Source organism: Rhinopithecus bieti, unplaced genomic scaffold (assembly GCF_001698545.2).
Source record: "Rhinopithecus bieti isolate Rb0 unplaced genomic scaffold, ASM169854v2 scaffold_2272, whole genome shotgun sequence".
NCBI classification, from domain to species: domain Eukaryota; kingdom Metazoa; phylum Chordata; class Mammalia; order Primates; family Cercopithecidae; genus Rhinopithecus; species Rhinopithecus bieti.
Window position 1 is genome coordinate 4,052,439 of NW_016804163.1, and position 26,437 is coordinate 4,078,875.

At 31.8% G+C, this 26,437-nt stretch overlaps 1 protein-coding gene across 1 annotated transcript in view; it reads left to right on the forward strand.

The window, feature by feature from the left end:
* The window catches only part of CDH19 (cadherin 19), a 109,592-nt gene that overhangs the window by 13,202 nt on the left and 69,953 nt on the right, over positions 1 to 26,437 (forward strand). Inside the window, exons 2-3 of the mRNA XM_017867056.1 lie at positions 21,246 to 21,550; positions 24,850 to 25,144. Coding sequence (XP_017722545.1) covers positions 21,356 to 21,550; positions 24,850 to 25,144 — 490 coding nt within the window. The 5' untranslated portion in view covers positions 21,246 to 21,355. The remainder of the gene's footprint in view (positions 1 to 21,245; positions 21,551 to 24,849; positions 25,145 to 26,437) is intronic.

A 26,437-nucleotide genomic window follows, 5' to 3' on the forward strand; every position in this document is an offset into this window, starting at 1 on the left:
AAAAAAAAAAAAAAAAAAAAAAAAACCTCATTAACTCCAAACTTCTCATTGCTATCATCCCAAATCTCTTTTCCCTCTCTCAGCAACTTTTTGAAAGACTACTTTGAATTGTGGAACTTCATTCTCAACCTCCAGTTACCCTTCAAATCATTATTTCTGTTTCCTGAGATTCACTCTTAAAAATTCTCTTAGCTATTCAACAAATTATATATTTTTCTTAATTGAAGGCTGCTATAAAAGACCAAATTTGGAAACATGGTATACATTAGTGGTAGAAATAAGCAGAATTATTCCTTAAGTTGTGCTCTCTTTCAGTGACAAATTAGAAAATATATATATATATGTTTGTGTTCGTCTGTTAACACTAGTTTATTTTTTAGTACAACATGATGTAGAACTCTACTGTCTTGACACCCTGAAGTTTTTCAACTACTAAGTTCTTCTACTATGTAAGTCTCAAATATCTTTGCCATAATCCTGTCCAACATCTTTAAACACTTAAGAGAACTTATATGTCAAAAAGTACTCAGCTCATCTCAGCAATTAGGTTTTAAGTTTAGACATAATAAATAATACATCGATAATTTTTTTGTATAAGAACATTTTATATATCAATTTATTTCTTTAAGATAGAGTCACAGATGTGAGATTGAAAATGAAATGGCTTTCAGTATTTAACACTCCAGAAACATTATTGGTTACTTTCAAAATACAATTCCTATTTATTTTTTGGTATTATAAACAATTTATAACAAGAATTTATGAACTAAGGCCAATAAGTATATGGAAAAAATGTTCAACATCACTAATCATCAGGGAAATGTAAATCAAAATCACAATGAGATATTTTTTCACCCCAGTTAGAATGTCCATTATCAAAAAGTTAAAAAAAAAAAAATACTGTTGTCTATGTGGAGAAAATGGAACTCCTTCATTGTTGGTGAGAAGGTACATTAGTGCAGCCATTATGAAAAACATCATGAAGGGTTCTCCAAAAACTAAAAATAGAACTAGATAGAACTAGTATATGATTCAGCAATCTCACTATTGGGTATTTATTGAAACAAAAGAACATCAGTGTATTGAAAATATATCTGCACTCCAATGTGTATTGCAACACCATTTACAATAGCCAATATGTGGAAGAAAACTAAGTGTCCTTCAAGAAATAAAAGAATAAATAAAACGTGGTGTATATACCCAATGAAATACTATTCAGCCATAGAAAAGAATGAAATTCTATCATTCACAGCAACATGGATGAACCTAGACTGCATTACTTTAAGTGAAATAGGTCAGGCACAGAAAGATAAATACTACAAGTTCTAACACTTATGCAAAAGCTAAAATAAAATTGAGCTAACAGAAGTAGAGTGTAGAATTATGATTACTAGAGAAAGGAAATAATGGAAGAAGAGGAGATGGGAAAGACTGTTTAATAGATATAAAATTATGGCTAAAGAAAAGGAACCAATTCTGGTTTTCTATAGCACTGCACAGTGAATATAGTTAACAATAATTTAATGCATACTTTTTAAAAAGCTAAGAGAGGATTCAGAATGTTCACAACACACACACACAAAGACAAGTGTTTGTGATTGTTGTCCTAATTACCCTGATTTTTTCATTACACATTGAATACATGTATTAAAATACCACTCTGTATCCCATCAATATGTACAATTATGTGTTCATATTTGAATATGTACTAAATAAAGATTTTAAAATTATCATGAATTAAGAACTTGGAGGTAATAGAAGGTAAATGAATTTACTTGAGAGACTTAAGACATAGAATTGATCATAGTTCATCTCTAGTCAGGCTTCATGCTCAAATGTATGTATATGGGAGGTTAGCTGAAGGAAGCATCAGAGAATAACCTTTTATTCAAGTGTGAGCTTTCAAGAGGATGCTGATTTCATTAAGGGAAAGAAGGAACATAATGATTAGGTGCAAGAGTGAATAGAAAGTAAGAATTTCAGTATGCACTTTAAAATGCCTTGTGGAAAATAGTTCTGTGGGTCTGGAGATTAGAAAAGAGATAAATATGGGTTGTTTAGACTGCTTTATGATACTTCAGTAGGCAGGTATTCACTGAAGTCACATAATCTGAAGATATTATGTCCAGAATGTGCAAAATATGTCTTCAAAATAGAACCCCAAGATTTAATTTTCCTCACATATCAATATGACTTTCCAAGAATGTTTTCTCCATTAAAATAAACAGGAAAGTAGGTAAACAGAATTCAACTTGTAAGTTGCTAGATTATCAATGTTTTTCAAAATCTGTATTCGGACGTGACATTGACAGTATATGGTAAGAATTTTAACCTTCTGATAATTAAAATTCTATCTAAACTCTCTTGGTTTTTATAAGTATTTATGATAGATTTGTACTCTTGTCTACTGCCAAATCTGAAAATTTTACAAAATAGAAATTGTGCACACTAACCTTGGCTGTATACACATAAAATCGTTTGTAAATGACCGTAGCAAATATTTCCCGTTTTCAGTCATTCTGACTTGGAAGGAGCCCTTTCCCGCATGGCTTCAATAGCAGTTATATTGAGAGCTTCTCCTTTGATGATTCTTGTAGCAATGGGTGATTACCAGTGATTATCTTATGCACTCCAGGAACTGATTAATAAGCATTTATTTAAAGAAGTCAGACATTATAAGTATTTAAATAAATCACGTGTTTATATGACATAAAGACCTTTATTAAACATTTGATATATTCTAACTACAGTTTCGGTTATTTTAATGTGATTTATCCAGAAGATCTAGAGATTACATTTATTAAATCATCTTGCAGTTGAAGATACTCAACCTGAGAGTGTTTAAGTATCTTGACTAGTCTCATGAAACTATCATATCATCGAGATACAAATCATTACATTTTATACAGATTCTACTTACTGGTCAACATTGACTTAATGTTGTAAAATGAGAACTTAAAAAGTAACACATAAAAAAAAAAATCCCTGCTGATTATCCTCTTGAAGAAGAAAGGGAAAATGATAGACCCCAAACAGGATTAGGTGGAAGATGCAGACCCGCAAAATCCAACATAATTATGCCATGCTCCTTTATCTTACAGGGAAGTCTGCAAGGAAGTGTTTATATAACACAGCAGGCTCACCATGCTTTTAACCGAACTATGGGAAAATATGAGAAATTTCATTTGTATTTATGCTTTACTTCATTCTTCTGCATTTAAATTTTGAGTACATTTTAGCAAATACTTTACATAGTGATAACAGTTGTGTTTGTGAATCACTAGTATATAAATGCATATACAAATATTGGGGCTCACCTGCAGTATTTTTTTCTGATAGGAGAATAAATTATGAAAAGTTTGAAAATACTGTTCTATAAATAAGTGTTAGCCAACTTCTACATGCATTTTCTTTTCAAAAAAAAATATATATATATATACATATATATTCCAGAAAATGGCTTCTGCAAAGACATTGGTTAAAGGTAGCAGCTCTAAAGAAAGCAAAATCCTTTGTCTTAATTCCAATCCCGCCAATTACTTTATAGCTAAGACAAGTTACTTAACTTTAATATGCCCAGTATCTGCATTTATAAAATAGCAACAATAATAGAACATATACTATAGAATTACTGTAAGAGAACTCAATTAAGGAATGCCGTTATCTCTGCATAGTAATCATCACAGAGTAAACACTCAATATGGTTGACAAGATGATGATGGTGATGATATTTCATGAAAATATTTGCCTTCAAGTCATCTTTGAGGCTTGTTAAAAAAATACCCAGCTCATGAATCAGTAGCTGTGGAGTGGGATTATCTGTTTTGTCAAGCTTTTGAAATGATTCTATTTACAATAATGTATGGAAACAATTTCCCTGAAATTGAGGGATCAAACTAACCCTTATTTGTCTATATATTTACTTAAAGATTGAGGTATTCTCCATATTCACAATAAAAATTTAAACTAAATATAATGAAATCTAACAAATAAAATAATAATAATTTTGTCACATTTGTTCATTTGTTAAAATAATAATTACTGCTATTGTCAAATAAAGTGCTTTTGCAGGGTTGGATCAAATGATTTTTATATTTCACTCAGTTCATGTGTATCAGATATGTGTGGTTCTGTGATATGTTAATTTTTAGATTTTTGTATTGATTCTACACAACACAAACACGTATATACACATTAAAAGGCAAATTAATGAAGTGCTTGACTTTAGTTTTCTTTTCCATTCACTAAGGATTGTGTGTTTCATAAAATCATGTTTATATTATGCCTTTTCATAACAAAATAATACTTTCCATACCATTTGGCAGTGGTGCTTACTAAGTATTATTTTTGATAGTAGAGTAAATTTGTAGATATTATAGTTATAGAAAGATGTGCTGAAAGCATAATTGATAATTGGAGAAAGGAACATTTGGATGATATGTTTGTCTAGGTATTATGTAGCTACTATCACAACATCCGCAAAAACTGTCAAATTGAATACAACGGTTTATTTACTATAGTAAGCAGTGGCTAAAAAGATTTTCAACAAGTGCTAAGTGAAACTATATCTTCATAATGAAAGCAAAAGAAAAAAGAAATAAGTACTGTTAGAAATGCTTGGAAAAATGAAATACATTGTTGGTTCAAAGAAAAATATGTAATCCTTTGTGTTGTCTTTACATATATACATATTCATTCAATTTGTCAAATATTATTTATGTGATGAACATGGTTAACTAATACAATGTTTGATCATTATTCTGAACAATGTTTTAGGAAAAAATAGTCTTTGCATAATTTTATGACTTTGAAATTTCCCACTCTACATATATGGTAACTGATGGTTTTGTTAAACCATAATGATTTATTTGAAGGTTCATGAAATTTTCAACCTCCCTTATTCATCAATCTTTAAAGATTTTATTTTACTTTTAAATTTTTTCTTGTGTTGTTATTATTGTTGGAAGTGGGAAGCATTATTTGTTTACTCTCTGCTTTCTGAAAAACTGTTAATTCATTAATCATCAAAAGAAGGCTGAGATGTATGATTTCCTAATCAGTAGTTTAGTGGTGTATCTGCATATATTCCACTTTAGTCTTCAAACTGCAACTTTAAGGGAAACACTGTGAAATAAAACCAATTTTATCCGAGGCTAATTGAGATAAACGAGAGTTTAGTCCCTATGACATATTTCTGGTAACAAAAACTTCACTAAACTTATAAATAAGGACCAAAACATTTCTAATATTAAACACTTAAATAAATGTGAGCTGTACATATATATGATTAGTAAAAACAAGTAAGATCATTATTTACCCAATTTTGAGTGAATCAGTGAGTGACTAGCAGTTGTAGTGGTCATGGGTTAAATCAAGAAACGAACGTTTGCAAAACAAAGATTGTCCGGATCACCTCCAGCCACCATGAAGTTCAAACACAAGAATTTACAAATATACAGCTGACTCGCTGAGCTCTTTCCTACCCAGCATAGTTTATTGTCTTGCATTCGTATGATGATCGTGTACTTTACAAATCTTCATTTTATGATTTGTATTCATGCATTTTCCAACCTGGTTATTCCAGTTCAGGGCTATGGGTGGCAGGAGCCTATCCCAGCAACTCAGACAGATTGGTGGGAACCAGCTCTGGACAGGGTGTCATCTCATTGCAGGCTAACCCTCACATAGTCACAGTCACTCAGACTGGGACCTTGTAGATGAACAAGCAACCCAATGTGTGTAGCTTTGGGAAGTGGAAAGTGACCGGAGTACCCAGAGTAATCCCATGCAGACATTGAGGGGAATGTGCAGACTCAACACAGATAGTGGCTCTGGCAGGGAATCAACTTTTTTCTCATCAACATTACAACAAAATGACATTGAACAAAATGTCATTTTTTAAGGAGCTGTTGTACAAGCTCACCTTGATCTTTCTTCTCTTTTGAAATGAATATAATTTTACTATATCATTGAATTATGAGACAAATTACTAAGAGAACGAATGAGTACCATTATGGCATTAGAGACATAGTTGCTTTTGTTAGTCTGGGAGTTAGACTATTACAGTAATCAATTAACTTTCCATTTCTCAGCAACCTCATACCACAAACATTGGGTGGGAGTTAGTGGGGGGAGTGTATCAAAGTTTCACAGTCACTCAGTGATCCAGGCTTGCTAGAGGCTCCACCATCCTTCAACTACTGATTGCCAAATTAGGAAGCAATAAAGGTGAGACAATTATTCACAGGCCTTTGAGTGTGTCAGTTCGAAAATGGTGTACATCACTTTTACTCATATCTTGTTAGAAAAACCGTTCATGTAACCTTGTGCAATTGCAAGAGAGATGTTGGTAAACATTGATATGCCTACCACAGTGACCAAAACATTTTACATTTTAGTTCTTCTTTTTTAAAATTTATTTTATATGCCAGTCATAGCCATTTCATCCGATTAGTCATTCAGAAGTTAGGGACAGTTTATGAAATCTTAAAAAACTGAACCTAAACTTTTCTTAGAGTGATGGAATGAAAGGAAGAATATCATGATAGCAATCACAGTTCCTTCTGAGTCTGGAGTAACCAGCTCCACTTAGCATTGTCACTTGTAATTTTGAAGATATCTTAACCTCTGCATTTCCCAACTCTCATTTGACACTCCTAAAGACAGGCAATTTATTTTGACCTCCAAATGGTCATTAAGTTTTGTCAATTCTGTCTCCATGTTATTATTGATTTTCTTACTTATATTGTCCTTTGCTGAGGAGCAGGATTAGTCAGAGCACTGGGATGAAATATCACCTTCGAGAGGGCAATAGAAGGTCATGGATCCAGGTTGTTCGATGGAGAAACAGAACAATTATTTCAATGTCCTGGTAATGCAGGTGCTTCTAAGGCACTGATTAGAAGATCCAAATAATTTCTTTAAAGACTAAAATCATATCGTAACTAATGAATATAATTAATATGTTAATATAAGATAAAAAAAGATTAAATAAAAGGGTAGACATGGAAGTGGGAATAAAGACAACAGGTAATACAGGTTCCAAAAGATATTCCAACCAGAACAGTTCAAGGAGGGGATTTATTTTTTCTTAACATTGTTCTAATATTATTTTTCTTGCTTCTGTGTTTAACTACACAGACAAGATTTAAATACATTCACAAAATACAGAGTACCTTTTGAAATGAGCATTGAGACAATGTTGGTATCATTTTTTAAGAGACTTCACAGCATAGTTTAAAATCTGCCACTAATTCTCCATGTTACTGCTCTATGTGGTATTACAGAGGTGCTTTTGGAAGGAAGGGGGACTGTTTATAGACACTTCGTGGCTTTCTTTTTTTTTTTCCTTTTATAAAGAATATCTGAAATTGGAAGAAAGATAGGTGAATATTCTCTAACTACTTCCCTTGTTTTAATATTACCACTCCAGGCCCCAAGAGCCATGGGTTCCTGTTTGTTTCACATGAAGGCTTTATAGTATTCACTTGCTTCATGTGTCCACTTCCCAAGAGGAAAGGTTAGATGTGTGTTTTAAATTGATGACGAGAAACTCTTAGTCTTATTTTTCAGTAGCATTTTGAAAACCTTTAAGTTCTTCTGTTTTTCTTTGTTTTGGGAAAGCTTTGGAACTCTCTGATCACCACAAATTCTAAGTCTATGATATATCATTTTGGCCAAGCCTACTCAATAGCTTTCTAAAAATGGAGACATTATATTAATTGCCATCTGTTTTTCTCTATGAGAAGCTGGGCTTAGTTGAGCTCAATATTTCAGCTTTCCATGAGCTTTCCAGAATACATTATATTTTTACAAGTTTTCACAGATGGAAAATAATTAGCTTTATGTAACCAAGAAGAGGTCATAGAAAAGACAATTTCTAATTAGATTCAGTTTCAAACTGCATAAGTGCATAGATTATAATATTTTTTCATCCCTTAAGTCGTAATTAGTCTTCTTTGAAAACATAACTGTTCTGAGTCACACTGGGATCATTTTCAGCTTATATATGTCCATGCAATATCATGTATTGCTTCAAGCATGATAATATGTATCTGTCATAGTCACTTAACCATGCTTAGAAAAAAAATAATGACATTCAAATAATTTGAAAATACAAGTGGAACATATATATCAGGGAAAACATATACTAAAGTATTTTTGCAATAGTCATTTACAAAGCTGTTTTATGTGTGTGTATTTTTAGCTGAAATGAAAATAGCTGAATATTTCGACCTTGAGAAATACAGAAATCACTAGATGCTTATTATCCACCTGTCAATAGCTATTTTTGTGTAGCTCACTAAAAACATTTAACTCTTAATACGTGCCAGACAGTATTTTGGATGCAGCAACTCATTTCATCAAGAACACAAACCTTGAGAGACATAATAATTACTCTCAATTTTCACATGAGACAACTGAGACAACCAGAGGTCGAGCTATTCATCCAAGGTGATGGATCTAGCAGGTGTTGGTGTTGAGTTAGTTATTCAGCCATCCTTGGTCCACATGTGCTGCTCTTAACTCCAGCGAACTGCCTTTAGAACATTCCATCAAACAATTTGGGAAAATAACCCAAAAATTAGTAGAGAGTGGCTTTCTTGATCTTTACTATGGTGTGAAATAACATGTATTTATAATAAAATCGATTTATATTGTATTACATAATTATGTATATATACTAATTTTAAAAATAAAGCTTACAAATACACATGGGGAAAATTTTAATTTGTTTACAATTCCCTAATTCAAAGATGATTTCCACCTGAATTTTGGGGCATAGTCTTCCAGGACTTCTTTCCTGCATTTGTCTACAACTTTTTTCCTTCAATTAAATAAATTATATTGCATGTATTCCATTTCTTTATTTCACTTGACAAAATGGTTTTATGGCACCAAATTTAATGGCTGCTGAGTAACAATATGTTGATATAAATTTTTTAATGTTTGTATTCAACGGTTGGTTCCTTGTTCAACTGTAAGACCAATTTTATGTACCTCCTCCCAGTGAATGGATTTAGGCTATTGAGAGTGTTTACAGTGCCTTTTAACTGTACATGAAAACTAAAAGTAAAGACAGATATATTAGAGGTTATCTTCTGAAATAATCAAAGGGATAATAGAATACCTGTTTCGATATTAGAAGTAAAACAATGTTTTATTTTTCTGTATTATATCTTGTCATAAGAACATTAAGAGAAAAACAGATTTTAGAAAAACATGAAAATACTGTACAGGTTTGACTGCAATCGCACAGGAAAGTAATAAGAAATAGCCTGTGTTCATGTGATGGTTAAGTTAAAATCAGACTGCATAATGTTTCATGATATATTTGTATCACATTTCTTATCCAGTCTGTCACTGATGAGCAGTGAGGTTGATCCCATGTCTTTGCTATTGTGAATAGTGCTGTAATGAGTACTTGTGTACCTTTATGGTATGTATATTCATGTGTACATGAGTGAAAATTCATGTGTCATTATGATAGAATTATTTGTATTGATTTGTGTACATACCCAGTCGTGGGCTTGCTGGGTTGAATGGTAGTCCTGTCTTCAGCTCTTTGAGAAATTGCCATACTGCTTTCCACAATGATAATGTAAATGAAATAATGTAAATACTAATTTATACTCCCACCGACAGTGTAAGTGTACCCTTTTCTCTTCAACCTCACCAGCATCTGTTATTTTTGGGTTTTTAGTAATAGCCATTCTGAGTGGTGTAAGATGGTATCTCATTGTGCTTTTGATTTGTATTTCTCTAATGATCAGGGAGATTGAGCTTTTTGTCATGTGCTTGTTGCCCATGTGTATGTCTTCTTTAGAAAAGTGTCTGTTCATGTACTTTGCCCACTTTTTAACGAGGTTGTTTTGTCTTGTAAATTTTTGTAAGTTCCTGGTAGATGCGGGATATCAGACCTTTGTCAGATGCATAGATAGCAAGTATTTTCTCTCATTCTGTAGTTTTCCTGTTTAGTCCGTTAATAGTTTATTTTGCTGTGCAGGGATTCTTAAGCACAATTAGATTCCACTTGTCAGTTTTTCCTTTTGTTGTGATTGCTTTTGGTGTCTTTGTCATAAAATCTTTGCCTGTTGCTATGTCCAGAATGGTATTGCCTAGGTTGTCTTCCAGGGTTTTTATAGTTTGGGGTTTTATGTTTAAATCTTTAATCCACTTTGAATTGATTTTTGTATGCGGTGTAAAGAAAGGGTCCAGTTTCAATCTTTTGTATATGGCTAGCCAGTTACCCAACATCATTTATTGAATACAGTCTTCTCCCCATTGCTTGTTTTTGTCAACTTTATAAAAGATTAGATGGTTGTAGGTGTGCAGTCTTCCTTCTGAACTCTGTATTCTGTTTCATTGGTCTATGTGATTTGTGAAAATATAGATGTAGCTGGAGACCATTATCCTTAGCAAACTCACTCAGGAACAGGCAACCAAATATCACATGTCCTCACTTATAAGTGGGAGCTAAATGGTGACAACTCATTAACATAAATAAGGGAACTACAAACACTGGGTCATACCTGAAAGCGGAGAGTGTGAGGAGGGATAAGAGCAGAACAAAACAACTATTAGGTACTAGGCTTAGTACCTGAGTACTAAGCCTAGTACCTGAGTAATAAAATAGTCTGTACAACAAACTCCTATAACATGAGTTTTCCTATATAACAAACATGCAAATGTACCTCCAAACACAAAAGTTAAAAAAAGAAAATAGTGTTTTATTCCTATTTTCTCACACGAGCCCTGTAAATTTCAGATTCCTTTCATTTCATTCTATTCCTGTCACTATGTTATTTTAAACAAAGAATATATTTATCAATACTTATATGTCTGATGTTTATTTTTGTGTAACACTGAGAGCACCAAAGACCCATACAAAAGTACAATAAATTTTTAAAAATCAGACAGCAAAGATGGTAAAGACATAATTAAGATCTATACTGATAAAGGTGTTTTAGGCAAATCTTCAATGCAGGAACATACAAATATTTACCCTTGACAAATAAGGGCAAATCATGTTTTGATAGTTTGTGGAGGGGAAGAAAAGTGAAATACTGTATCTAAGAACATGAAATTTCACCAGCATTTATTTAACCAATTGGAATCTCTTTTCATTTTAGAACTTTTGCACACTCAGGCTTAATATTGTCAGTGCTTAGCACTTCACATATACTGCTCATTAATCCACAGTCCTCTACCACTGCTCCTAAATAAAGTTCATGATACTCAGCCCAGAAATGAAATGGCACTTGTTGCTGTATATCTTAGGACTTCATATCAATAGTGAATGTGGAAGGCTGTGCAATGTCAAAGAGGGCATCAGAGGCTCCAATATAGGTATTCTAAGTCTGCATTGCTGTAGCTGTCCCTGAGAGCTTTTTTTATGACAGTAAATATGCAAATTATATGCTTAATGAGAGTTCATAAATAAAACAGAGGATGATCTTTCACATTTTAGTACTATGGAATGAATGTTCAGAGAAAGAATTGGCACATGGCTTATTACAATTTTTGGCCCCAAAATATTGCTTCCTTTTCACATATGTATGCAAACTATATCCACTCACATTTCTTTATATTTCATACTAGTGGTTCTGAGAAAGCCATTTCAAAGTCTTTTTATGTATAGTGTCATTCTATGAAGCTGCCAAGTTTCCCTTGATTTTTTAAGAGATCACAAACAGGATTAAGTTTCTATATTTATCACATCCACATTTCCCAGCTTCAACTTATATCCTCCCTCACACAGCCACCAGATCCATCATTCTGATTTATTTTTTTTTACTTGACCTCAAGAATCTTTAGAACAAGGGGAAAAATGTATACTAAGAGGAGATAATAGAAAACATTTTATTTTGTCATTTGAAGAATGGTCCAAACGTTAAAATGTAATTTATAGATCTTTATTCAATGTAAACAAAGTGAACCATCAGCTATAGATGTCACAGTGTTAGACATGTATGCATTTTTTCTTCCATTTAATAAAGCACAGTGTATATTATACAGGATGTATCTAAAATCAGTTGTAGCACTAGTTATGAATACATTTGTTTACAGGATAGGTCACTTAAAATTACTGAATATAAGTCCCAGCATGTGTGATGTAATTAACACATTACATAAAATATTGTATTAGGGTTCTTTAGAGGTACAATACTAATATTATATATGCATATATGAAAAGGAGTTTATTAGGAGAATTAACTCACAAGGATACAAGGTGAAGTCCCACGATAGGCCCTCTGCAAGCTGAGGACATAGGAAGCCAGTAGTAGCTCAGTCCGAGTCCCAAAGTCTCAAAAGCAGGGGGCGCCAGCAGTGCAGCCTTCAGTGACCAAAAACCTGAGAGCCCCTGGCAAACCACTTTGAGTCCAAAGGCCGAAGAATTTAAAGTCTGATATCCAAGGGTAGGAAGCATCCAGCACAGGAGGAAGATGAAAGCCAGTCAGCAAGTCAGCGTCCCCCACCTTCTTCCACCTGCTTTGTTCTAGCCATGCTGGCAGCTGACTGGATGGTGCCCAACCACAACCAAGGTGACTCTTCTCCCACTTCACTGACTCAAATGTTAATCTCCTCTGGCAACGCCCTCACAGACACACCCAGAAACAATACTTTACCAGCTATCTAGGGATCCTTCAACGCAATCAAGTTGACACCTGATATTAATCATCACAAATATACTTTCAATTTTACTTGGACATAATATATTATAATAATGTTATTTAAATATTATTGTAATTAGTATCTAATATTGTGCTAATATAAATGAAATTTTATTTTTAAATATATTTTACAACTTTGAAAATAAATATGGATTAATATTTCCAAGTATTAGCAATAAGAGAAAAAATATAAACACACTAACATAAGACATAGTATTAGCATTTCTTTATATTGAAATGTTATCTAGGTTTTTTAGTATATTCCTCTGATTGGAAAATATAAACAAGATTGCAAATGCAGGGCAAAATGTCACTGCTGCTTTATCCAGGGCCCATTTCAGGCGAGAGCATTTTTTCTTATTTGCTTGGTTTCAGCCCAGAGTGTTTCTCAGTCTAGCAATGCTGACAGCTGCCACCAGTCTTCAATCAGAAGTGGAACATTATTTGAAATGCTTTTCACTTCCGCTGAAATGTATGACCATTATAGAAAGTTTGTAATATAGAAGAGTATAAACAAAGCCACAATATTTCATTATTGAGATATAATTACTACTACCTTTCATTTTTCTTGTATGTTTTATATAAAGCGGTTCAAATTAAAGGGCTTTTTCCTTAGAATCATAAATGATGATTTTTAACTTTAAATTTAATTGAGAAATATTTTAATCATATATTTAATGGGGAAAAAATAGCACTTGGTAGAAAAGTCACCCAGATGTCATGAGTGTTATTTTTTGTCATATTTACTTTAAACTGTTTTCGAGGGAGGAGAATGTTGCAGAAATTCCTAAGCTTCAACTTTTAGACAAATTTCACTTATTTCAATCATGGTAATTACCATGACAAATTTTGTCAGTTTTCTGTGCTTAGACTTACTAAGTTATCTAATTGCTTTATGCTAAGAGTATTATGGGACATTGCCTTGTAATTGTGAAACACTTATATAATTAGTATCATACAGTATCCTAATTTAAACATTCTTTTTTCAATTAATCCAATTTATACTTGCTTCCCAGTGGACAAATGTGAATATTTCTCTAGGTATAAAATAGTAAAATATAACTGCTACTTTATATACACATTGTAAAATTTATTGCTTTTGGCCAAATTGTTCTCCAAAATAGTGTCCAAATTTTCAATTTTACGAGTGTTCTATAGTTCTGCTTTCTATACATTGTCATCAATAGCTGGTATTAAAATAATTACTTGTATTTGTTTAACATATTGATTTAAAAGTACAATATCGCTGTATATTTTTGTTGTTGTTTTATTATGTATATTTTAAGCATAAGTGAATAATAAAAGTACAACTATCCAAATACTCATGACCCAAATTCAACAATTATCATCATTTTACCACAATGGTTTTGCCTATCCTCCCATTTTTTTTTGAGATATTTTAAAGAAAATATACTTTTTCTCAACACATCCTGTCATTTCTAATACCAATATGCTTCAAGTATACATGACTAAAAATAGGGCATGTTTTTATATAACAAGAAAGAAATGTTCAATGACCAACAAAATTGACAATACTTTCTCATTATCATCTGTTGCTCATCTCTACATTAGTAGTATTGTACCTTATACAGTACATATTATACCTTATACAGACTAATTTTTTATAAATCCATAAAAATGCAAATATCAAAACAGTTTTGTAAAGTCATGACCCGAACAATGCCCACATTTTACACTAGTTCTACAACATCTTAAATCTTTCTCAATCTAGAACAATATCTTTCCTATACTCCTTCTTTTTTTGATGTATCAAATAAACTAGATCAATTTTGTGGTAGATCAATGCTTTTTAAAATTTATTATATATTCAGACCTTGTGGTAAGTGTGATAAAATGCAGACTCAAAGTTAGTACCTGTGAAGAAGCTCAAGATTTGGCATTTGTAGTAAGATGCTCCTATTCCACAGATTACACTGTGGGTAGCAAATCTGTAGAAAGACACAATTTGGGTTTAAATGATTGTTTCTTTTTACTTTGTTTACTTTGTTTCCCATTTAGTTTGTTCTTTTATTACAGGTTAATTTCCTGTAACTTGAAAATTAGCTTTCAACATGTTTTGGTAAAATAATTTATAGGCAATGTTCTTTATAAAGGTCATATCATAACACATCAGAAGCATCTATTATCTGTTGTTCCACAGTTAGTTGTCTAATTTGTTTATAAAGGTTTTGACAAGTCAAGATTTTTAACAACATTTATGAAGTATAATTGGCACAATAATCTGCGTATACTCAAGTTGAATCGAATTTTTGACATATATCTGCTTCTGAGACTGTCATCACAATGCAGATAATAAACACACTCATCACTACCCTCAAAAGTCTCCTCGTGTCCCTTCATCATCCGTCCCTCCTGATCTTCCTCCCATCCTCATTTTCCCTCAGTTCTTAGTCTGATTTCAGTCACTGTGATTGTTTTAAATTTTCTAAAATCAGATGCAAAAGGAAACATACAATCTGAATTTGTTGGCAGGCTTGTTTTATTCATTATTATTTTGAGATATTACTGTATTAGTAGTTCATTTCTTTTCACTGCTGAGTATCATTACATTGCATAGACATATTACACTTTCTTAGTACATTGACTTGTTGAAAGACATTTGACTTTTTCCAGTTTTTGTCTATTACAAATAAACCTGCTCTGATATTCAGGTAAGCATCTTCATATGGAAATAATAATTTTATTTGTCTTAGGTAGATATCTAGATAGATATCCTAGATATGTACCTAATATCTAGAATGGCTGGATCTTATGGTAGGCATATGTTTAACTTTGTAACAAATTACCAAATTGTTTTCTAAATACTCATGCGATTTTACATTCACACTAGCAGTTTTTGAGAGGTACAGTTGCTCTATATTCTCTTCAATACTTGATATGGTCAGTCTTTTAATTATATTCATTCTAGTAAGAATTTACTGGTATCTAATTGTAGTTTTAATCTGCATTTACCTGTTGAAACTGAAGATGTTGATTATCTTTTTTTAAACTTATTTTACATGTCAACTCTTTGCGATATGTCTCTTTAAATATTTTGCTTATTTAAAAAATTGTGATGACTTTTTGTTTCCAAGTTTTGAAAGTCCTTGTACATTCTGAATACAAGATATATAATTAACAAATACTCGCTCAGTCTGTGACTTGTCTTCTCATTTAATTATCATCTGAGGTAGACCACATAATGGTTCTCAGAGATATCAAGGTCTTCACTCCTAAAACCAAGACTGTGACCTCTGTAGATAAATATGAGATTCAGTTAATGGTCTTTAGATAGGAAAATTATCCTGGATTATCCAAGATGACTTTGACCTTATGCACGGTAAAGTATGGATCAAAGTATCTTTTTCTCAAGTGAATACTCAGGTGTTTTAGCACAAAGACTGTTATTTCTCCATTGATTTGCTTTTGAACTTTTCAAAATCAATTGATTACATAAATGTAGGTGTATTTGTGCACTTTGTGGTGTATTCTACTAAATTATTTGTTGATCCAATACTTTACCATAATGATTACTGTAGCATTATGTCTTAAAAACAGATGGCATAGTCTTCCAAATTTCGTCTTCTTTCAAAATGTTCCTTAAGTTGTTCTAAGCCCTATGCTTTTGCATATATAATTATAGAATGAGCATGCAAGTTTTATAAAAATACCCGTTTGAAATTTTATTTTATGTTTTAATTTTAATTTAGCTGTATTTTAAAATTGTGTTTATACAACACTTTGGAGAGAATTGACATTTTTAACCATTTTGAGTTTTCTGGTCCAGTATCATAATAAATATCTCCAATTATATTGATTTTTCTTGATTCTTCTTAGCAGTATTTTATAGTGTTCAATAGAGAGGTATTGCATATTTTTTTGGTAGAGTTATGTCACAGTCTTTGAATTCTTTATATTATTATAAAATGTACTGTTGTATAAATTTTAAATTTTGATTATGCATTGCTAGTAAATAGAAATATAATTGATTTTAATATTGATCTTGTATTATCCAACCCTGCTAAAATTACTTGTACATTTTACCAGTATTTTATAGATTTCATAAGATTTTCTATATGTGTAATTATGCCCTGTATAAATAAACATATTTTTATTTTATCTTTTTAATCTAGATGCTTCTAATTTCTTATTTCATTGGATAGAATTTTCAGTATAATGTTGAATAGAAATAAATCAATTTGCATTATAGATTTGTCTGTTTCTTCTTGTAATACAATAAGGTTTTATTTCATCTTTTATTTCATCTATTTTGAGGCATTGTTATTAAGTGTATAAACATTTAGAATAGTTGTGCCCTGTTAATGATTTGACATAATTCTTATAAAATGATATTGTTTTAGATTATAAAATGGCTTTATCATTTATAATTATGAAATGACATTGTTTATCACTTATAATTATGAAATTTGTTATTATGAAATGATATTGTTTATCACTGCTAATATTCTTTGCCCCAAAATCTACATTATCTAATATTATGGCCATTGTAGCTTTCTTTTGACTAGAGTTAACAAGATATGTGTTTTTCATTCTTTAAATTCTTACCTACTGAACCTTTATATTTTAAATCATTTCTAAAGACATATTGTTGAATCTTTTAAAATCTAATAATCTTTATGTCATACTTTGTTTTTTTATCCCGTTCATATTTAGTGTGATTATTATGATGATTAATATTAAACATACCACTTTGTTACTTGTATTTTTTTTTCACCTGTCTTTTGCTCACTTTTTTATTTTATTTCTTCTTTGGATTGAGTATTTTTTAGGCTTCAGTTTTATCTATTTTGTAGCCTGTAGTAAATTCTGTTACTTTATTTTAGTAGTTGCTTTAGGTTTATTGTAATCTATTTTAAGTTCTATCATACCACTTTATACATGGTTTATAGAGCTTAAAATAGCATATTCCTAACCTTTATGCTATTAATTTCATACATTTTACTTCTGCAAATGATGTATGCCCCACAATCCTTTGTTATTATGTTTGCTTTAACAGCCAGTTATCCTTTAATGATTATAAAATTTAAAAAGGTCTTTCTATTTACTGATATACCTTCCATTTCTGGTGATTCTATTTTTGCATAGATCCAGATTTCTTTCTAGTATTATTTTATTTATTCTTGAAGGACTTCTTTAATCATTTATTGTATTGGAGTTCCCCTTGTGTGCTGATGCTGTACACCAAAAAGAGTCTTCATCCCACTTTCCTTTACTGAAGATTAGGAATATGGCTTTGGGGTAACAAATGTGATTTGTTCAGGCCTGGTTATAGGCAGCTATAAAGACTTGACCTGGCAGTACAGTACTCACCGTGAAAACATTCCCTTGTCACACTGGATTTGATGCACAACCAGTGCACTGCACTCTCTGGAGGGAGTTGCAGTCAAGGAGACTGCCCCTTCTGTTAGGTCACGCTCTTCTGTGTTTACATTCCTAGCCCCAGGGTTGAAGTGTAAGAGGGCTTTATCTGTGGCCTTGGACAGAGCTCTTTCTCAAGCATTTCTGATGAGATTTCTCATCTGACGCATTTCTCAAGCATCTCTTTATTGAGTAAAGTGGGTGAAACCTTGAAGACCGTTTCCCGCTCTGACAATGTACTTAGTACTTTTTCACTCTTAACACTCCCCTTGCACTCCCCCAACCCCAGTGTCCATAAAATTGACTTAGTTGTTTGTGGCACTACCATTATAATGGAATGATCCACACGTCTGTGCTTATCCTCTGATTCAATTAGAGTGTTGTTCCATGGAGGAAATGAAAAAAGGAGATGCAACAATTTCTTTGGTTTTAACTTCTTGCTTATACCATTGCAGTAAGTGTCTAAAGGCTTACCTCTTTAACTTTTTACTTGTTCTTTGAATTAGCTTCTCCAATACCTGACAGCTCAGTTTCTTCTCTTTCAATTCAGCTGATCTCTTTATAAAAATCACTGTGATTGTTTGAGAAAATCTCACTTAAATTGATTTCTTTTCATTTTCAATACTTTAAAAATGTTTCTGCACTGTCATTTGGCATGCATTGTTTGAGATGAGACATCTGCTATCAACTTCATCTTTGCTATTCTGTATATAACATGTCGTTGACTACCTTTCAGATTTTCTCATTATTAATGGTTTTGAGTAATTTAATCATGATGCACCTTGGTATAATATTTTTTAATATCTGCGCTTAAGTTTTGTTAAGCATTTTGCATGTATGAGTTTCTAAATTTCATTGGTTCTAGAAACTGCAATTGTACATAAATGAGAATGTTTGAAATTGTCTCACAACTCAATGATAGTTTATTCATTTTTAATTTTTTAACTTTTCCTCATTATGTTTTTTCAGATGATTTATACTTCTGTCTTCAATCTGTCTTTTTTCTCAGTGTGAATAATATGCCATTAATCATATACAGTGTATTTCATCACAAACATTGTAGTATTATTCTCTAAAAGTTTAATCTTTATTTTATTTTCAATTTTTCTACTTAACACGTTCAAACTTTCTTCTGGTTTCTTGAACATATATTTTCTATCCTACTCTACTAAAGATGTCATACAATGGGAATTGGCTATGAATATGTTTGATGAATATTTTATATTACATCTAATCATGCCCCTAAACATTTATTTAAAACATGGAGGATAAAGAAACATACTGAATCACACAACAGTGATACAATTATCAAAATTCAGACTATGTGAAACTCTATAGGACAAATAAACTTGACTCTTCAGCATATAAATGGAAAGAAAAATTAGAAACAGAGAGAGGAAATCTGTAGACCAAATGAGACTTGAGAAATGTATCAAAAACTGTATTGTGTGAACATATTTAAGTCTCAATTCAAAGACAAAGATTTTAATTTGAACACTATGAATATTTTATTATATTAAAAGTTTTCTTAATTTTAAACTTTGACTTTGATTTTTAAGGGTGTGTACACACACTTACGTAGCATTTATACTTGTGCATGTGTGTGTGTGTGTGTCTCCAATGGTTAAAATGATATGAATTTGAAATTGGTTTTAATATTAAAAAGTGAGCATGAATAGAGATGACACAATATTGACCATATGTTGGTAATTACTGAAGCAGGGTAATGATACCTAGGTATTCATTACACTATTTTGTATATCTTTATATGTATCAAAATACCATAATATAAATTTCACAAAAATTATATTCACTGAAACACAGCCAGCTAACTTCATATCAGTGTTGGTGATAATTTGCCAAACTTATAAAAAGTATCTTTCTCATGAATAATATTGTACCAGTTCCAAATATTCTTATTCATCAGCTACCACAAATACATATTTTAGCAATTTCTAAAGCACAGATTTATCTGAATTTCAAATACGTAACATAAAGATAAATTTCACCTTTTTCACCTCAGCTGAATTTCTCTATGACCTTCACTAAGTAAACTTTTAACAAGGAGTACATCTGCTTAAAGGGAGTACACCGGGACCACAGAATCCCTGTGTACTTTCTTAATTAGGTGTTTTTTAACAACTCTTCTTAGCACGAGCCAAAGACCTAAAAAATCTCTAAGGAGTCATTCAAAAATACATGCAGAAGATTCAAAACACAATCATGCAGAAAAAGTCCTAACACGAACTCTGGCTTTTCTGTTGATTATATGATATTAAACTCCATTGTGAAGCTTACAAAATTATTTTTTCTTCATGGAAGCCAAGGAAATACATCAAATTTGGCTGGATGTAGATGTTGGAAATGCAAAACTATTAAATTACATTATTACCCATCATGAAGAGACAGCCTTGGTCAATGGAAAGTTTTAAATGTAAAAGTCAGTAGGCAGAGTCTTTTGTTTTAGTATTTAAATAATAGAAGACACATCTCATATCATTCTTAAATATTACAAACATTCACCCATTCTTACCCAGGCACTATAATTTTGTATTTATTGTCTTAAGATGATTTTTTGTTAAGCTGATAAACACTTCTTCCCCATATCTTTGAAATTTAAAGAGTAAATAGCTTGCACAAGCTTTCTATTTAGTGTTTTATAGCATCAGTATAACTGATTATTGAATTCACCAGTTTTAAGCTGAATTGCCATTTTGTCTATTTAATTACTACATAAAATATCATAATTTGGGAAATTGGTTGAGGAAGCTTATCTCTATCAAATATAAAGAGGAGAAATATGACTTTTTTTCCTCCTGGATTGTCTGTTGCTTTAATAAGATAGTTTGAGTTTTACTGAGAAAGAATGGAGAAAGTAAGCAAGTCAAATTAAAAGGAAGTCTATCTCAATGTCAGCTGTCAATCAAGGAGACTCCCAGAGCAATCTTTCAACCTTCAGGCAGATTTATGACTGCAGTTTAAAACTAGCAGTGCCTGAGTGGAAATTTATAATTATTCTAATCAAATTATTACTGAGCTACAAAATATAATTAGCCAGCTTAATTGGAAGATAAATTAAATGTATATTTTATTCCATTTTGTCATATGCAGAAGTTGTAACTTGTCTTTAGTAATTATGTGAGAAAATGTTATTTTAAAATGTCAAATTTTGTTTTGTTTCTGACGCTTTAGGTATATAGAAGATACACAGGAGCAAAAAAAGATTATAAAAGAAAGCAAGATTTTTGTTTGTGACATCCTATTTCTCTGAAGAGTAACAGTTGGAATCAAGAGTCAACACAATGAATTGTTATTTACTGCTGCCTTTTATGTTGGGAATTCCTCTCCTATGGCCTTGTCTTGGAGCAACAGAAAACTCCCAAACAAACAAAGTCCAGCAGCCAGTAGGATCTCATCTGAGAGTGAAGCGTGGCTGGGTGTGGAACCAATTTTTTGTACCAGAGGAAATGAATACAACTAGTCATCACGTCGGCCGGGTACTTATTTATTTAAAATGTTACAGTAAATAGCACAACAATGTAAATAAATATGTTGGAGAAGTTTGGAGATTTGATGAGTTCCACATTTTGACAGCGAAACCACTGAAAAGCTTCAAACATCACATTAATAATTGTTTCAGATTTGCAAGCACCTAAAACATCCACTAAAATCTTGAAGAGGGATAGCTCTGGTTTTTAAATTTCACGTTAGTATCCCTTATGAAAATGCAGCCCTCACTTTCAACATCTAGAAACTTGATGGTGTTATTTTTGGTAATGGATCTAAGCAGTCACAGTGAGACAAATATCATTTGCCAACGTATTTAGCCTGATTTTCTATTACGCTAAGTAGCTGTTGATTTACCCCTCATTCATTTTTAATGAAGCAGGTTAATACCATATTCTTTTACAATTAAGTAGCTTCTGGAGCCTACACACTTCAACTGATTAGTAAAGTAAAAGGAATATTACGTTCACTTTCTTAAAAGAATATATTTTAAGAACAATTCCTTAATGAGACAAAGCAAATTCTATTTATGTTTTTGGTTTGTATTTTATTATTTGATTTCCTTTAAACAAAGGTGATTACAGTATCATATCCTTTTCCACAAGGCTTTTTCTCTAGATAAATGAACTGAAATAAGTTTAACTGCTAATTAACTGGCACTAAAATTTAATTGGGCCCAAAGGGTGAAGCACTCAAAATTTATTAACTCTCTTTTTCTAGGCCTTTCAGGAGAGCTGCAGTGTTAGCATGGTATCTGGATTCCACAGAACTTCACCTATGTTATCAGCCAAATGTATATGAGTACATTCAACCAAAGCCTTAGATTAGGGTTTTAGGCAAGTATTTCCAAACGTGTAGGGAGGAGGGTGTATTGTGAACACACACACACACACACACACACACACACACACACACACGTTATAAGTAATATTTCTCATCCCCTTTTATTTTTGACTCGAACTGCAGGTAAATAGTATGCAGAGTTGGCACTAACAAGGTCCACAGTCAGGTGCTGACTCGGTAACTGAGTCTCTGGATACCTTTACAGTAGACTGCACAGAGCACCATAAGCTGTCCCATCACTGAATGGAGTGACAGGCTAAAACCAGCTGTTGACTTTTAGTAAATAAGGTGTTGTAGGGAAGTGCATCAGTGTACTTGGAACACAGGCTACCTCTGGGGCTGTCTCATTTTCTAGTTTGTTTGTTTCTATGCCCCACATGAATCTCTGGTTACCTCCTTTCTCACAGTGATTGGTTTTGCTTATTTTTCCACTCTATAAAATATTTATGAAACTACTCTGAAAATGGTTTTCTGCTACACAAATTCATCAAGTTAAAACAAGCAGATCACTGATTTCAAAAAGAACAATAATGAATGTTTAGGTGCTTGTCAAAAGAGTTAGTAAATATACAATTTAGCTGATGTGTTCAAGATAACTTTCTTTGATCTATTTGTTTGAAAAATGATTAAGATTGGGAAGTACAATTAAGTGAAAATTTGAAGTGATGTTTGTTTAGCAAATCCATAGTAGCAGCCTAAATAGGAAAATATTTTTGAATAGAAGTATAGAAAATTGTATAATACTAGAGGCCGTTTGATTGAGATGTGTTTAACATATGCATTTTGTGACACTAAAAGGCAGGTGTTCAAGTAAGCTTTTCGTTTTTGTTTCTGTCTTCCCTTAAATCTGGGTCTTAAAAATGTCAATCTCACTTGTCTTTGAAAATTACACTGCACATATACTTGCAATATATTTATTTATTACTAAACTTAATTTATCTTCATTATAATATCAAATAAATTATCAAACCATATTGAAATGATATCATTTAAAAAATACGAGCCATATATTGCTCACTTGATATATTGATTTGATTGTATAATTATTTTCCTCAATTTATTACATCATTGAATAAAGAATTTCTTTTATGAATAATTAGGAACTACCAAATTAAAAGAGGTATTAGCAGAAACACAATCTGGATGTTATTTTTCTCAATTTGTTTCGTTACATGGCATTGATATTCGGCACATTGTTGAAATTCAAAATTAGTTACTAATACCTTTAGATTTTCTCCACAGCCACATAGAAAGTGTATTAATTTATCCAGAATAAGAAATTATAACTTGAGCCATCAGAAAAATCATGAATTTGTTTACAACTGATTTCATGGTTATCTTTGTAAATTTGCAGAGGAACTCTTACTTTGAATAAGAGCATTTTCATAAATGGTGAATCAAGACAACGTGGATTCACAATTAGGGAACCATGACATACTTCTCCTAGGTACAAATAATTTAGATATGAAATGCTATGCCATCATTTTAACTATATCAGAATTAGACTTTTTTTTTTGTTACAGATAAATTAAAAATTCTAAATAATACCTCAACAGTATGAATGATGAACAAATTTACTTTGCTTTTGAAAATACGGAAATGAGTGCACAGGCTGAAAGTGTGTATTTGATAATTAGGTAGAATAGATTGAGAAGAAAGTTTTATACTTTCTGGCTAAAACCCAAGGGCTAAAGAACATGTAACTGAGTTGTTGTCAGTGGAGAATCTGAAATTTGACAGCCTCAAAGAAGATTTGATAGCCTCGTGGTGTAAATCCTAAATCTGCACAAAGATCATGTGACTCTGAAAAAAGTTTGTAAAAAAAAATCTCACTTTTCTTCTCTATAGAAAAATTGATCATATCAATAATATGTATTTCATAATATTGATATGAGAATTAATTGAAAAAGCAACTTATAGATTTTATGACAAATAATAAGTACCTAAAGAACAGTCAAGATTATTTTTATCTTTATGAACCCTAATTTTCATCCTAATATTTTCTTGTTTCCATGCATTTCCAGCCAAGAGACAGAACATCAGTGTTTAAATGTCAGCAAATTATCTTTCTGTCTGTCTCTAGGACCCAGTCTAGTATAAATATTTGAGAGTATGGTGTTAGTGACTGATTATTTAATTATAAATCAAAATTGGACCAACTATGTTGTGCATAACTTACAAAAGAAGCTTTACTATCCAATTAGTATTGTTTCTGTTAAGAATAATGAAATTTGTATAGTTCTTTATACTAAATGTTCACTCTCCCCTCTCCCTGGTGATAGATTTTAATCTAGACATTTAATATTTTACCCCATTTAATGTAATATGGAAACAATATAAAATCATTAACTTGGAAAATAATTAACATACATAAAAAGAAAATCTTTATTTTGATTTGCCCATTTCAGATGTTTGGAAACTAAATGATCCCTCTTTCCATTTGCAGCTAAGATCTGATTTAGACAATGGAAATAATTCTTTCCAGTACAAGCTTTTGGGAGCTGGAGCTGGAAGTACTTTTATCATTGATGAAAGAACAGGTGACATATATGCCATACAGAAGCTTGATAGAGAGGAGCGATCCCTCTACACCTTAAGAGCCCAGGTAATAGACATCACTACTGGAAGGGCTGTGGAACCTGAGTCTGAGTTTGTCATCAAAGTTTCGGATATCAATGACAATGAACCAAAATTCCTAGATGAACCTTATGAGGCCATTGTACCAGAGATGTCTCCAGAAGGTATTGCATATTAATTTACATCAAAGATATATTAACAATGAAATCAGGTTTAAAATTTCAAGGATATGTCTTGAAGTAGATGATTTAAGGTTCTATACTAGAACTTCCTTCTACAAATATGTTTAAGTAAAATATTTGAAAAATTAGACTATGCATCAAAATTTTGAAAAAATGATACTACACATTAATGTTATTAAAATACCTCAATCTTCACAGGAGTAAAAGAAGTTTAGACATGTTTATTTGAGCAATTCATAAATTTTTTAGCTTGTTCATTTACTAGGTTCTTAAGTACAAGACTTTCTTTTCAAAACAAAATATATTTTGTATTTCATAAAAGCAAATAAGCTAATCCTGCAAGATATGCATATAAAAATAGGAAAAGTGAATTTATTAGATTCTACAGTATATATCAAAACCATTAAAAATACCACTAAGACAAAAGCAAGTGGTTGAACACTTGTGTGTGGTTGCATTTATTTGAAGACACTTTTCAAAACCCAGTGTTGTTGCTGTTAATATTTTAAGTATAATGCATTTAGGAGAGAATGGTTTTCATAAGATGTAAGAGTTGACTGTCTTGGAAATTAGAAATGTCTTTCCAGTAAAGGTGAAATTGTGATTATGCAAAACTTCTCTTAGTCATTCACTCAAAAAATTTTTGTAGCACAATATAATGGCATGTTTAATTAAAAAATGTACTTAACAGTGACAAATAAATGTGATTTGAAAATGGCCATTTTAAATTATGGTAACATGTTTGTAACCACTTTACTTCATTACTTGATTCATTAGTCAATGATTTCAAAAATACATATTTCATCATAAAATTTCCTGATTCTTCATTTTCAGCATTCCAGGTAGGAACTCAAAGATGTATTTCTACATTGTTTGGAACATAGGTCTTTAAATACAGCAGAAACAAATTTGCCTATGTAATATATATATCAAGTCAAATTATTATTGGATGTAAATAGCAGTTTAAATTCCTCTGTTTTAGTAGCTAGGCAAAGAATCAGTTCATATAACTCCTCCCCGCTCCTCCTCCTCCTCCTTCTCCCCCTTCTACTCCTTTCCCTTACTGCCCTCCCCTGTCTCCTTATTCCCTCTCTTCCTCCTTCCTCCCTCTGGTTCTTCCTTTTCTTCCTCCACAGCTGCTGCCGCTGCTGCTGCTGCCGCCGCCGCCGCCGCCTCTTCTTCTTCTTCTTCTTCTCCTTCTTCTTCTTCTTCTTCTTCTTCTTCTTCTTCTTCTTCTTCTTCTTCTTCTTCTTCTTCTTCTTCTTCTTCTTCTTC